At 31.4% G+C, this 14,594-nt stretch overlaps 2 protein-coding genes across 2 annotated transcripts; one reads left to right on the top strand and one right to left on the bottom strand.

The window, feature by feature from the left end:
* Window positions 1–554: 554 nt before the first annotated feature.
* On the bottom strand, window positions 555–5,018 carry LOC131938252 (general transcription factor IIH subunit 4). The gene is made up of 13 exons (XM_059296183.1): window positions 4,866–5,018; window positions 4,535–4,636; window positions 3,470–3,601; window positions 3,202–3,295; window positions 3,014–3,108; window positions 2,715–2,820; window positions 2,382–2,450; window positions 2,199–2,282; window positions 1,845–2,029; window positions 1,600–1,678; window positions 1,408–1,455; window positions 1,024–1,164; window positions 555–801 (listed from the first exon to the last, which is right to left on the bottom strand). The coding sequence occupies exons 1-13, from the start codon at window positions 4,982–4,984 to the stop codon at window positions 691–693; spliced, it is 1,365 nt and encodes a 454-aa protein (XP_059152166.1). The 5' UTR covers window positions 4,985–5,018; the 3' UTR covers window positions 555–690.
* Window positions 5,019–5,439: 421 nt separating this feature from the next.
* LOC131938249 (xaa-Pro dipeptidase) lies at window positions 5,440–13,311 on the top strand. Its single transcript, XM_059296180.1, has 16 exons — window positions 5,440–5,736; window positions 6,032–6,215; window positions 6,560–6,687; window positions 6,938–7,001; window positions 7,174–7,221; window positions 7,463–7,524; window positions 7,784–7,828; window positions 7,955–8,030; window positions 8,259–8,305; window positions 8,724–8,792; window positions 8,918–8,995; window positions 9,314–9,462; window positions 10,299–10,483; window positions 10,982–11,089; window positions 11,382–11,465; window positions 12,072–13,311. The coding sequence occupies exons 1-16, from the start codon at window positions 5,717–5,719 to the stop codon at window positions 12,228–12,230; spliced, it is 1,506 nt and encodes a 501-aa protein (XP_059152163.1). The 5' UTR covers window positions 5,440–5,716; the 3' UTR covers window positions 12,231–13,311.
* Window positions 13,312–14,594: the final 1,283 nt, after the last annotated feature.

The following is a 14,594-nucleotide window of genomic DNA, read 5'->3' as shown; positions in this document are numbered from 1 at the left end:
TATTCTCTGAAATTAAAAAAAAAGACTGAAATTGAGTACACTACTACCTCCACAATTTTAATCCATACTACAACTGAGCTCATGTGAAAAACAAAAAAGTAAATTTTAGACTATTTTTCTAATATAAAATAAAGGAACAAGCCTGAATGCGTTCCATAACTGTAAGCAGATTTATATGCATGAACTCCATGGTAAATTTTAATGACACAATAATTTTACTAATCCACATTTCCATGGAGTAGATGATGAATGCAAGAAACAGTAGGCAGATTGTGGGGAGGGGGGAGAACAAAAAGCATTTGGATGCTGAATTGATCATCTGAAATATACTGTAAAGTTTGAAACATTTTATTAGAACCATTTTCTTTTTTACAATTTATGTTCATGCTAGTATGTTGTGTTTCTATATCTAGATAGAACAAATTTTCCATTAATTGTTTGCTAGAAGCACATTTTGTTCCATGACATTGTTTTACACATATGTAGAGATCTTTTTACTAGAAATTGTTTAATGCTAAATTTTGTACATAAACAAAGCAAACAAGAATCAGTGATTAAAAAATATGAAAGTTTTATGGCAGTTTTAAATACAAATTCCAACCAATTATATACATGAACAGTCTGTAGTGATCAAAATTCAGTAGCACTGAATATTTACAAACATTTACAGGAAACTAACAACACCTATCATCAAGATGAGGACTTCTGTCTCTTCCAGAACTTTTTTACATCATCATGGCCTGATTTTGTTACAATTAGAACTCTTTTCTCAGGCATCTCCCACACCATGACTCCAATTTCCTGCAAACAGGGCATTAAGTTACTATACTTGTATCCAGCAAGTTTTATTAACAATGTCTTTTTTTTAACTATTAAACTCACACAAGTTTAGTATTACATTATAGAATTTAGTGTGACCAACAAGTAACAAATATTCTTAACTTAAAAATTATCAAAAACAGACCAAAAAAAAGTTTTTTGATAAATACATTTTAGTGTAGATATAATTTCATTATAACCTACCTTTGCATAATTTCTCAGAAGCTCAAAATCTGCTTGTGAAAGGAACTGGTTGTACATTACACCATCATTGAATTTGAACCTGTCCCTCTCTAGCTCCCAAAGTTTAATTTGATCAGTAATGGTTGGCGGAATCACAGGGGTCTAAAAAGTTCAAACAAAATTTGTAATTAAATTAAACATACAGCTCAGACAGTAAATCAAAAAAAAAAACACAGTACAGTTTTTTTACACCATGCAGAACACATTAAATGATTTCAGGTACACACATGGCTCATACAAAAAATAAACACAAACAGTTCTCTCCACAACCTCCAACCCCAATGGCAAGTCGAATATAAAGGTTAGTAAAATACATAGCTATTAAGAGAACAAAAATCTATTAACCTTTTTCAACATTTCTGGATGTGCATGACTTTGCAGAAAATGAAGAATCTGAGGATGAAAACAGATATTTTCCTTAACATTGGTAAGTTAACATAGTATTAGTATGTCTGTTAAATAAATTACATAGATAATGAATACATTAAAATTTTGACTTTCCAACATAATTTTTACAGCATTCAAATAAATTTTCACCTGTTCTGCAGTGATTCCTCTGGAGAGAGCTTCCCTAACACTAGATCTAGACAAATTGGCAGCAACCATATTTGGAAACCTGTTTCAACAACAGTAGAACATATTACATACAACCTCTCTATTCATTTAAGTTTCAAAACAAACAAGCAGGCAGAACTGTCTTCAACAGCACTTGTCCAAATGTTTTATATTGTGTGTGGTGTAGGAGGTAAGCATGATAATAAAAAATACAAAGAAGTGCTCACCGGTACAACATTTCACAAAACAATGCCAGCAGCGCCACCTGCAGGGGAGAATCTGTGTATGCATAAACTCTGTAATTAGTTTCCACAACTATAAAACCTGGGCGGTGGGTGTCTATGTTGGTCTTGGACAAACCAGACACAATATTGACAGCAAGTCTAGTAGGGTAATATCGATGTGACTTGCGCTGAGACATAAAAAAAGTTATTTAAAATTTTTTTTTAAATTGTAAGTTTTTAATCTCATCAACAGTAAGTTGTGTATATTATAGTCATGGCATTTATCTTTTGTAGTACATAACTATTGTCAACATATTTTATTAGCAGCTGTACTAACAGAAAAATTTGTATCCTTACTTTTCTCTGGTAAACCAGACCAAACTCTCTGAGATGCTGAAGGAACCGCAGCTGATTTTCACTCATCCCTTCAGCACTGTAGTCCTACAGAAAACAAGGGGCATCAACCATTAAGTTGATCCATTAAAAAAACTAAGTAATAACTATTGCAGAATTTTTTTTTATCATTGAGATCTACTGTACCTTGCCAAGAGTTGAAAAACTAAGCTGGAATAGAAATGACAAGCACTCGACAAGATCCATACCACGGGACTGAAATAAAAAATTTTAATGACCGTAAAAATACACTGGATAAACAGGAAAGCAATAAACAGAATCAGCTAGAGATTGGATACGTAGTATATATAGATGCATTACATCAGTAAAACAATGAGTGGTTTGTCCTATAGACTTTGAGCACTTAAGAAGAGGGTGGAATACCCATTAGAATTGAGATAGTAAAGAAGGAATTTGTGTAGTCTTCAAATAGTAAAATAGAAAGTAGAATGACTATGAGTCTTCATCTTTCTCTCCTACCTGCACAGTGTCCAGATACTGCAACAAAAAGAACCAAACTTGTGAAGATGTATCCATCAACAAAAACTGAAAGCCCTCAGCAGTGATTGAAGGTTCACCTTCATCCCTAAAAATTGCACCAAAGCCTATTAACAAGTTTCAACCAAATGTGACTTCATCATAAAAACCTATTAATTTATTTTATTAAGCTTCATATTTTAAAACTTAAATTTCTTTTTAAAGTGTCCTGTATTTAAGATTGTTAGTCCAAATAAAATATTTTAGAAGAAAAACAGAAATATAAAATATCAACTACTTACACTCGCATCAACCCACTATGTAACAAAACATCTGTTATATCTTTATTTACCCCATCTGATCCTTCATTGGAACCAACCATAAAATGCAAGACACACTACATAAAAAAAGAATGTATTGTTAGCAACCTCGGTAAAATGTGTATCAAGTTCATAACAACATGATGCAACTTTATAAAGAGAACAGTTACCTCCCATCTTTCCAAGGCATACTTATCTAAAAAGGGGATGTCCTTGGCATATTTATCAATAGTCAGATCTTTGTTGCCAATCCAAGAGCCACCACTAGATAAAGCAAATTTACAAAAATGTGTTAGTTATAAAATATATAGGCCCTACTTTTGCATTTCAAAACTTGTGGGTTTTTATTTTTTTAAATAATAATTACTAATTAGGCTAGCAAAAGCTGTTAATAATTTACTCCCTTATTTGAAGTCAAAAAATGTAAAATCCATTTACCCTCCTAATAATGCTGTAAGAAGATTGGCTCTAAATACATGATTAAGTATCCATCCTGGCATGTCACCTGGCAAGGGCTGCTCATACCAAACACGCAGTTCCATCAATGCAGCTGCAGCTTCAAACTGTTCTCTAAAATAAGATAAAACTGGCTTATAATTTAATCCTAAACATTAAACAGAAACCTTTGTTCAATAGCAAACAGCTATAAGTAATAATGTGGTTACCCATAAAAGAAGTGATTTTTTAGCCCTCCCCCAACACCCACATTGAAGTATAACCAGCTTTTGTTTCCTTCCCACTAATCACAATTTAACAATAAAAACATAAAACTATGGTAAACAAGGCTGTAATTAATTTGGTACATTGATCGTTGTTACAATCTACAAAATAGTAAAATAAATGCTAAAATTGTCATTTTGTCACCTACACAACTGATGCCCCAATTTTGTGGTTTCAATGTCAATGGTCCTCCCTGTGATACATGTATAGTACAGCTTGTCTCATTATTGTTTATTTTCATTTTGGCAAGATCATTAAGAAGGTCTCTAATTGTTTCAATGTCACCAATATCTCAGTTTAAGCTTCGTTACCAAAAGTTTTAAATGTTTTCATGGCATAGGCCCTATATATAATCTAATTAATGTTTATATTACCTAAAAAATTGCCATTGTTTACATTAAATGATTTTTAAAATAATAGTATGATGATCACTAGAACTAAAAACAATAGTGAAGTGACTACTCGGAAGATTTTTCTCCCCAACGTCTCCACTTAGTCGGCAAAAGATAGCTCTGCGCATGCGCAGTGACCTATGGCTAGGGTTCTGCAGTTGTAAACACACGCATACGCAGTACCATCGAAAACATCGCCGCGATGGCAAGTCGTAGTTTCTCTCCATTGGTATGCGTATTTTATTCCAGCTAGCATCGGCCAAACAATAGTCTGTGCACATGTGCAAGCTGAGTATACTACATTGTGATTACAACAGAGAAGTCCTGGTGGTAAGAATTGCTAATTAGCAGAAATATAGAGCCTACAGATTTATCAATTGGATCAACTTACTCAGCTGGGGCAGTACTCCACTGTTGTACAACTGCTTGAGCCACAGCTTGTTCAACAAAAAGAATTCGCATCACATAGTGACGAGAAAGTTCAGGAATATCCCTGAAATTAATTAAGTTGGCATTCACAGATTAGCTTTTAATAAATAATTTTAATCTATAGAAGTAGGCCTACTGTTAGTGTTAACAAACAGTATAACAAACCAACTTTTTTTTAAAATGTCTGAAGACTGAGTCTGAAGTCTGAAGCAAAAAAAAGGCCAAGACAAGGCAACAATAGCCTAAATAAAGTGATTTAAGTGAACAATTGGTATCCAGCAATGTATATTTACCTGAATACTGCTAAGCATGTTGCAGGGTGACAGTATAAACGATCAAGTACTGTAGGGGGGAGCGTACGCAAGTAGGAATGCAAATCTTTGCAAGATAATCTCTTTAACAGAGGTGCCATGTTGTTTACTACAAACCTGTCCAGTTTTTTTGTGATTATCAATGCCTAGTTATGAATTATTATGTTTTCAGATGCGTTTATCATATGAACATAATTTATAATTATATTACTCTTAATACAAAGAAATATAAATAAACATAAGAAAATTCTATATAAATTTTGAAGTAGGTAAACTTATTATAAATTATTAGTTTATAACATTTTTAGTAAATTTGAATTTAAATTCAAATTTGGCAGTTCCTAAATTGGTAGTATAGTAGCACTCTACAGTTTAATTGCGTTTCTTATTTAGAGCGCGTTAGACTTCAATATTGTGTGCTTTTCTTATGCTTATTACTAGATCTAAATTCTAGAGTCTATATATTTATATGCCGGCAAATTTTAACCATTCGCTAATTTTATAAAGAAAAATATTATTATTATGCCGTAGTAAGTCTGGAACGAAATCAGAAAATTTATAGACTATATTGTAATTATTTTAGCGGGGAAAGACCGTGGAAATGAGTTTACATTCTTCTTTCTATGCGCTAAGATTGGTCTGTATCATGTGACTGATAACGTGACTTTCTTATTTGTTGTTACGTGTCCCAAAAATATTCATTTTCAAAATAGAAACCTGATCTCATCTGTGTTGATCTAAATCGAATGTAGATCTATAGGGAAAGTTGCCAATATTTCTTCCTATAACTTGAAAAACCACTTCAATAACTAGAACTAGAAATATTCAACACAATGGCGTCTGGGAAAGCAAAGTAAATTAATAAAAGATTAAGATCTTAAAATTACGTTTTTTTTTACATTTTAATTTTAATAGATTTTATTTAATTTTATTATTTTAATGTTTGCTTTTTTAACTTAACTAATTTTTAGTAATTATAGTAATTAATTAAAATTATTAAATTATACAATAACTAGATCTATACACTATACAATACTATAGGTCTACATAGTGACTACATACTATTTACTATCTTACTGACTGCTTCTGTCAATTATTTAACCAATTCTGTTGCAGTGATAAAATTCTTAGTTGTTTTTTTTTTTCAGGCCAGCATTCTGCAGAGGAGATCATACCCATGAAATCCCCATGGAACTTTTCAAACAAAATCGTGCTAGACTGTGCGAGAGGTTGAAAGCTACTGGAAAAGTTCCAGAAAAATCATACGTCCTGCTGCAGGGTGGGGTTGCTGACACACGTAATGATTCAGATCATGAGCCTCTCTTTCGTCAAGTAATTTGTTTACTTTTCTGTGACAATATTATGAAGCTTTTTTTTTCTGTATACTTGTATGGGCGTGTGATTTTTTTTACAACCCTTACAATTTTAGCAACTACCAGAAAAAAACATTGCTTTATTGACTTCCAGTGAATATAGAAAACCTTTGGATTTTAGTTTAATCTACATAAAATGCCAATGTTATCTTAAATAAATATATTAAAAAATTTTTATTATTATGCCATTTTCCTCACAAAACTCCCGTTGAGGCTTGTCTGCATAAAAACATTGTTCCTGAGGTCAGAAATTTCTTATTCATCAATAGATTTTTATATATAATTAGCTCTTTTTAAACACAGGAATCATTTTTTCATTGGGCCTTTGGTGTGGAGGAGCCAGACTTTTATGGTGCTATCGAAGTAGATACAGGAAAAGCTATTTTGTTTCCACCTCATTTGCCTGAATCTTATGCAGTTTGGATGGGAAAGTAAGATGTTTACATGATGATGCTAGTAGTAATGTAATAACCTGATAATTTTCTTAATGGTAAAATCTTTGTACTCTGGTTTTAATATTAGTTTAAACTATAACTTATTATTCATCAAAGTAGAGCTCTTGATCATTTCAATGTTTGCATTAATACATAAAATTAATTCACTGATAGTTTCCAATTATAAAAACTAAGGTCTTGATTTAGGTCCCTCTAAAAAATTGTTGATCTATCTTTTTTTAACTAGGCTTTTGACGGAAGATGATTTCAAGCACCTGTACTCAGTTGATGAAGTTCACTTTGCTGACAAGGTATGTATTTACTAAATGATTAAAAATTAATTAAATAAATAATTAATTGATATTCTTAATTGCTTACATCATTAAGTTTAGATATTAATTTAACTTTTGATATTTGAAAATTTTTAATTATAATATACTCCATTTTTATATTTTGTTGATTTTATCAAAATATCTCTTTTAGATTTCAGATGTTTTAAAGAAAAAAGAGCCATCTCGACTGTTAACCCTGGTATGTTTGAATAAAGCTATTTTTAAAGCAGCATTTAAATAAAATTAAAAGTTAATATACTTATTAAGCTAGTTATTGCTAAATCAAAATTGTTAAATAAAAAAATGAAGATGAATAAATGACTATATTAACTGCTTTTTATTAACTGCATAAAGATTGTTTAATGCTTCTGTGTTTAAATTCAACGTTTAAAATATTTTCGAAAATAATTTGAAATAACTACACAATTTTTTTTTTCCAGCATGGTTTAAACACAGACAGTGGCAAGTACAGCAAAGAGGCAGTTTTTGAGGGTATTGCTGAGTAAGTTCTGCAAACTCCGGAATAGAAAATTTAATACTAACATAACCTTGCCCTGTGTGCTTTTTGTTTATTAATTTATGATGTGTAGGCTTATCGTTATTAATATTTAAAAGTTCTATTAGTTTAGCACAACATTTTTGTAAATAAATCTGTTTATGAAAAATCTTTATTTATAATTACTTTCTGATATTTATTTTCATGTATGGATTTTTTAAATTTATACAAACACAACTTGTTTTTTTTTTTTCTTAAAAATTAGATTTACTGTCAACAATGAGATTTTACATCCAGAGATCACTGAATGGTAAAAAAAATTTTAAAGTCTTTAAACATCTTTGATTAAATGTAAATATTCTATATTTTAGCTTTACAATTTTTTTAGCACAAATGAGTTACATCAAAGGCTTTCTTTGCTCTTTTTTTTAAACAGTCGTGTCTTTAAAACTGATTTGGAACTTCAAGCTCTACGCTATGCAAATAAAATCAGTAGTGAAGCCCACATTCAGGTTGGAGAAACTTTTTAAAAAATTTTAAACTAAATATGTTAGCACTCATCTTAAACTTAGCCAGAAAAATATTTCATATCTAACTAAAGTTCAAGTGTTCAGTTTTCTACTTAACCCTGGTATTATATTTATTTCATTAGTATTACTTTTTGTTCCTGTCTGTATAAATTTTTTAAATAAATCAAATTGTGATGTAATGTAAACCTTAATTTCACCCAATATATGTAGGTGATGAAGAATGTCAGACCAGGAATGTACGAGTACCAAGCTGAAAGGTAGGCCACTCTTTATCGTAGGTCAATTAATGTATCACAACCTGTTGCTCATTGACCTGTATAATAACACTGTTATTTAATCACTTCTCTTAACTGCTATCATTAATTTTTTTATATAATGAATGATGGTTTCCTTTGTTTTAGCATGTGCACTATTCTTTGGTCTAATTAATAGGCCCTATAACTGATAGTAAAGTACTTTAAAGATAATTTCTTTTCTTATTATGGTTTTTATATAGAATCATTATTTTTATCTGTAAAACTTGACCTTCAACCCTTGAAGTGAATAACCACATATCCTATTACAACTGTATGACACAATTTAATTAGATTAGTACCATAGTTATTTTAAAATATATTTTAAATAAGAAATGTTTTAATTTATTCAAATGTATTAATAGACAAAATTTACTCTCAGTATATTTCAGCACTACTGTCACTTTACAGGAGGTCTACGCATTCTGTCATACACCTGTATTTGTGGAAGGTTAGTTTCTTACATAACAATCTGTAGGTTGATTGTACTAAAAATCAATCCTTTGATAATTCATTCCCAATGTGCTGCATTTGAATTGTAATAATATAGTCATTTATCTTTTTATATTATTTTAGTGGACACAATGGGTCTATCCTTCACTACGGCCATGCAGGTGCTCCAAACAGTAAACCTATTGAGGATGGAGACATGTGGTTGGTGGATATTTTTACTGTCTTTGATTTACTGTGCCATTTTTATGTTTTCCTAATTTTATTAAAAATTGATTTGTTATGAAACTTGATTTGTATCCTAATTCAAATTAATTTATCATTTTATAAACACAAGTAAATCTAGCTTTAGTTATGGTACTGGCGTGTCTATGGGAAAATATTTGGGATTTAGCTTTTTTTTTTAAATTTCAATGGTGAAATTTTAAAATTAAACCTAAACATCTGTTAGATGTTAAGGATATGCTTGTAAGCTAACATCAAATAACTAGTATAACTATTAGTCATGACTTTTTTCCTCAGTTTGTTTGATATGGGTGGAGAGTATTACTGCTACAGTTCAGACATCACATGTTCATTCCCAGCCAATGGGAAGTTTACACCAGACCAGAAAGCTATCTATGAAGCTGTTCTTGCTTCCAGTCGAGCAGTAATGTCAGCTGCAAAGCCCGGTAGGGGAACAAAGTTTATGTTATGTTCACAGGTTGAATAATATTCTAATCAATTCTTCTGTTACCCGATCAATTATTAAAACTATATTTCACTTTGTGTAATAATTTTTAGTGTATTGTATTAAAAACTAAATTATTATTAATTTTTTTTTTTTCATTTGGCTCCTTTTAAAACTGGAGTATGCGTGATCTCATGATGATGGTTCTATTCTTATTTTGTTTACATTTTATAAAACTTGACAATATTTGTGTCTTGGGTTAATTTAATCAACAGCATGTGACTGTAAATGTGTGTCTATGTATGTCTAAAGGTCATATGAAAAATATGTAACTGTAACTTTATGTCTAAGGTGTGTCTTGGGTTGATATGCACAAACATCATGTTATTGTAAATTTATAACTAGGTGTGTCTTGGGTTGATATGCACAAACATCATGTTGTTGTAAATGTTTGTCTAGGTGTGTCTTGGGTTGATATGCACAAACATCATGTTATTGAAAAATTATATCTAGGTGTGTCCTGGGTTGATATGCACAAACATCATGTTATTGTAAATTTATATCTAGGTGTGTCTTGGGTTGATATGCACAAACATCATGTTATTGTAACTTTATATCTAGATGTGTCCTGGGTTGATATGCACAAACATCATGTTATTGTAACTTTATATCTAGGTGTGTCCTGGGTTGATATGCACAAACGTCATGTTATTGTAAATTTATATCTAGGTGTGTCTTGGGTTGATATGCACACACATCATGTTATTGTAAATTTATATCTAGGTGTGTCCTGGGTTGATATGCACAAACATCGTGTTATTGTAAATGTTTGTCTAGGTGTGTCTTGGGTTGATATGCACAAACTGGCCGAGCGAGTTCTCCTGGAGCACCTGGTCAAGCTTGGCATCCTCCAGGGTGACCTTGATGAAATGATGAAGGTCAGGCTGCCAGCCGTGTTCATGCCTCATGGTCTAGGTCATTTTCTGGGCATTGACACACATGACTGTGGTGGTTACCCTCAGGTAAACAAAATGTTGGATATCATTTTGCTATGGTTATCCTTAGGTAATCAAAATAAGTCAGGGATAGTTTTTTACTGTTATAACTTACACAATAGCAATGAAATCTAGATAGGGGATTATCAGCTGTTCCATAGGCATCCAGGACATTTCCTCTCAGCCAGTTAGCCCTATCCCAAATTAGAAATAACTTCATTTGTGTTTGAACTCAATAGCTAAATAACCTAATAGCAATAAATTTAAAAGACAATAAAACAATAAATTTAAATAACATTAAAATAATCAATTGTATTATTTTTATCTTAAAACTTAAACAATGAAAGGTCCACCATGCCCTAACATAAGCAACTATTCTTTAAAAATCATTAACACATTCACATGGAATGTATTTAGCCCACTAAAAGAAGAAAAAAATATAGTTCTAAGTAAAAGTTAGGTTAACCAGAAAAGAAATTCAAACATAAAGTAAATTAAAAATAAACAAATTGTGTACGAATATAGGGTGTAGAGAGAATCAATGAGCCAGGCCTGAGGTCCCTGCGTACAGCCAGAACCCTCCAGCCTCGGATGGTGATAACAATAGAGCCTGGCTGCTACTTCATCGACCACGTGAGTTCATTTTTTTTTCTTCCTCAGACAAGCTGATAACTTCATTCACAATTAGAGAGATTTGCAGATTTTCATCTTACAGCTTTAAGAATCGTTATACAAGACAATTTATGACACGTTTTTTAGCCATTTTTAATTTTGATTTTTAAAATATCAGTTGATTGCAGTTCACTCAACCACGCAGACAATTTTATATTTTAGTTGATAGATTTGAGTAATTTCAGTGGCTATATTAATAATTAGAATGTTTCATAACAAAGTACTTTAATGAAAGAGATTTTCATTTCCTCAGTTACTGGATGCTGCTTTAAATGATGAAAGACACAAGAAGTTTATTGTGGAGGAGGTTCTCAGAAGGTTCAGGAGATTTGGAGGGGTGAGTAACTCTTATGTATAAATTATTCATACTTGCTTTAAATTATAAAATGGGCAATATTTCTGTTGTAAAAGTGTTGTAAGTAGCTACTCAGTGAATCTACTAGATCTTTAAAACTAATCTCTCTCGAATACTATCATATCTCATATACAATTAGTCCTGAAAGCCTATCCATAATGTAAATAAACTGTATTTCAAAACTAATTTGCATGTTTAAAATGAGTAACTATGTTTATCTTTTATTTTAAAAATTATGAATGTAATTTAAATTTGTGGTACTCTATACATTAATGTATTAATTTTTCTTACTGTTAGTATAGCTTTGAGTTAGGGTTATAATAAGACAAATGACACCCATTATTATCAAATAAAACCATATAGATATAGATTTTTCCTTCATAACACCATAATGAAACATAATTATATGCTGGTTTAGAAGTTTAGAGTGAATTATTGGTGAGGGTTACTGTTTAGAAATACTCAAAAAAAAATTTTATTCTGGGTTTTATGTTTGAAATTTCTGATCAAAGTATTTTAAAATTTTCCTAATAATAATTTAGACATGTATCAGCTGAAAAAAAAACAACTGGTATTGTTCTTGTTTAGGTGAGAATTGAAGATGATATAGCTATTACTGAGACGGGAGTGGAAAATTTAACCTGTGTACCTCGCACTGTGGAGGAGATAGAAAGGGTCATGGCAGAGGGGAGACAACAGCACCAGCCACTGCCCCAGCACCAGAAACAAGAGGCAACAGAGCAGTAGTTATCTGCTCCTGTATGGCAGCCATCACTGTGATCTTTCAAATGTAGAAGTATTATTGTTACTGAATTTACTTGAATCAAATAATAATTTTACAGTGTATTTTTATCATGTTATGACATATTGTCCAACATATTGCCCAATTATTGTTGATCATACTTATCTATTGCAAGTCAGAAACATATTAAGTCAGATATTATCTATATTCTGCTTTACATATAAACAGATGGCTTTTGTCAACAACAAAAAATTGCATTACAAATTCTTATTTTAATTAAATGATTAACTAGGTTTATCTTTTATTTTGAAAATTATCAATGTAATTTAAATTTCTTACATTTAGTATTAAAACAGATTTTCTTAAATATTTTCTAGATGTGTTTTTATTTAATACATTTTAATGGACAGGCTCTATTGTTCTTTTGTCTCATTGTTCTAAGTTAAGTGATAAAATTTAATTATTGATTCAACTGTGTATGTGTTACTAAAATCATTTCTAGAGAATAGTGTATTGGGTTTTTTTTTCATTTATTCAAAACTTTTACTTAACAATTCTATTCAATTTTTTCTTAATTCATTTTTTTTTATTTGCTGAATAAAATGTGTTGAAGAAAAGTGATTTTAATGACAAAGTAGTTAAATATTTTTGAGATAACTGTTAACTATTACACACCTAAAATGGAGATAAATTTTTGAAGCCTAAGAACAAAAACATTCCTACTGACAATACTAGTAAAACCCTAATAGTTTCTTTATTTATATTCTTTATTTTAGTCTACTTTCCTCCAGAGTTTCTTCCAGGCTTAAGATAATGCTTTAAATCTAAGACTTCTCAAAACATTAGCAAAATAATAATGCACTTTATATTATTATTTATTGCTCATAACTTATTTTCTCAGTTAATTTGGCCATACATGCTCTTGAAATAGCTTTAATAATTGGTTGTTAATTAAGATTTATTCTATGATATTTGAAATAGTAAATATTAAAATCTGCTTGTTAATGGGATCAACGGATTTAAAAACTTGATTGAATTTTGTAAAACAAAAAAAAAATTGAGAAAAAATAAAATATTTTTTATTGACTTGTTGGTTGTTAAATATTTTTTATGTGAAGTAGCACCCACTTTAGTTCATGTGAACGTTGCACAATTTACAAAGGGAATTAACCTTTGTAACCTGAATACTTATAACACAATTGCGTTCCAAAGAAGTATTTCAAATGCTTTATTCGACTTTAGTCTACCAGGCATATTACAGGGACAAAGCATATTCTTTTGCTGTGCGGTCTCTCTGTTCTGCAATATTTGAAATGAAAAAGCTATAACAAGCGACTTTCGTGATGCTGAACAGACAGACCGCTGGGTCCAGTACATCGAGATGTTGAATAGGTCCCCTCCACCGTATATTCACAGACACATCACCAGCTTGAGAAGAGCGATAAGTGAACACAGATCTACCAACTAAAAGTGAAGTCATATACATCTAGGATTCAGAATATTCTAGAAAATTAAGACACAATATTATCTGTTACCAGGTGCTAAGGAGAATTATGCTGGAGGCCCTTGACAAGAAATTAAGACTAGAAAACACAGGCTTTAGCCAGGACATTTATGCGCATAATTATTGACAGAGTTTCTTACAGGCTTTTTTCTCCGGGGGGGGGGGGGGGGGGGGCACTTGAAATTTTCGGGGAGGGGGGGGGGGCGGACACTATTAAAAGTATATATTTTCTATATACATTCCATTTCGTTCGGGGGGGGGGGGGGCAGACTTTCTTCGAACAGATACCTGGAACTCTGGTTACTGAACCGTCTATTGAGTGGCAATCGCTACATAACTTTGTCGATGTTTAAAAGGCGTTTGATAGTGTGGACGGAGATTGATAGATCACTTCAGAATGTGTGTGCTTCAGTCGATGGCATATCTTTTAAAATACATCAATTTTGTTAACTTTCCAGTCAATTTAATTTAACGATTTCTAGATCTATATTCAATGACACGAGTGTGATATCAAGATTAATTAGTAGCGGTAGACAATGAGCTGTTTCCAAACGAAAGAGTCGACCACCGACGTTAATAAGGGACAGATAATTGGTCGCGTCTTAGAGCTAATTTTTATTTAGTAGCATAGGATGTCGAACTAATATCTCAGAATTAACAAGAAGCCGAAAATTAAAGCAAAGATTAAAAACCATTGTAAACATTAAGCTCTTAGCATAAAAAATATTGCTAGTTTTGGTAAAATCATTGGTTTCATTAATTGTTTTACCATTTAAAAGGATTTGTTTGGTTTTTTCTTAGCAGAGTTTCTTCCAGGCATCTCTTCGGGGGGGGGGGGGGGGGAGGGGATGCTCAGCCCCCCCCC

The sequence above is a fragment of the Physella acuta genome, unplaced genomic scaffold (genome assembly GCF_028476545.2).
Source record: "Physella acuta isolate Inbredline_101_S28 unplaced genomic scaffold, ASM2847654v3 ptg000239l, whole genome shotgun sequence".
NCBI classification, from domain to species: domain Eukaryota; kingdom Metazoa; phylum Mollusca; class Gastropoda; family Physidae; genus Physella; species Physella acuta.
The sequence above is the reverse complement of the archived record's forward strand: the minus strand, read 5'-3'. Positions and strand labels throughout refer to the sequence as shown.

Coding starts and splice junctions, on each gene's coding strand:
- LOC131938252 (XM_059296183.1), bottom strand. CDS start 4,984: ATGGCACCTCTGTTAAAGAGATTATCTTGCAAAGATTTGCATTCCTAC. Junction 3,296..3,469: donor CTTACAGCATTATTAGGAGG/GTAAATGGATTT, acceptor TGCTTTATCTAG/TGGTGGCTCTTGGATTGGCA. Junction 1,679..1,844: donor TTTTGTGAAATGTTGTACCG/GTGAGCACTTCT, acceptor TTGTTGAAACAG/GTTTCCAAATATGGTTGCTG.
- LOC131938249 (XM_059296180.1), top strand. CDS start 5,717: ATGGCGTCTGGGAAAGCAAA. Junction 5,737..6,031: donor ATGGCGTCTGGGAAAGCAAA/GTAAATTAATAA, acceptor TTTTTTTTTCAG/GCCAGCATTCTGCAGAGGAG. Junction 11,090..11,381: donor GCTGCTACTTCATCGACCAC/GTGAGTTCATTT, acceptor TCATTTCCTCAG/TTACTGGATGCTGCTTTAAA.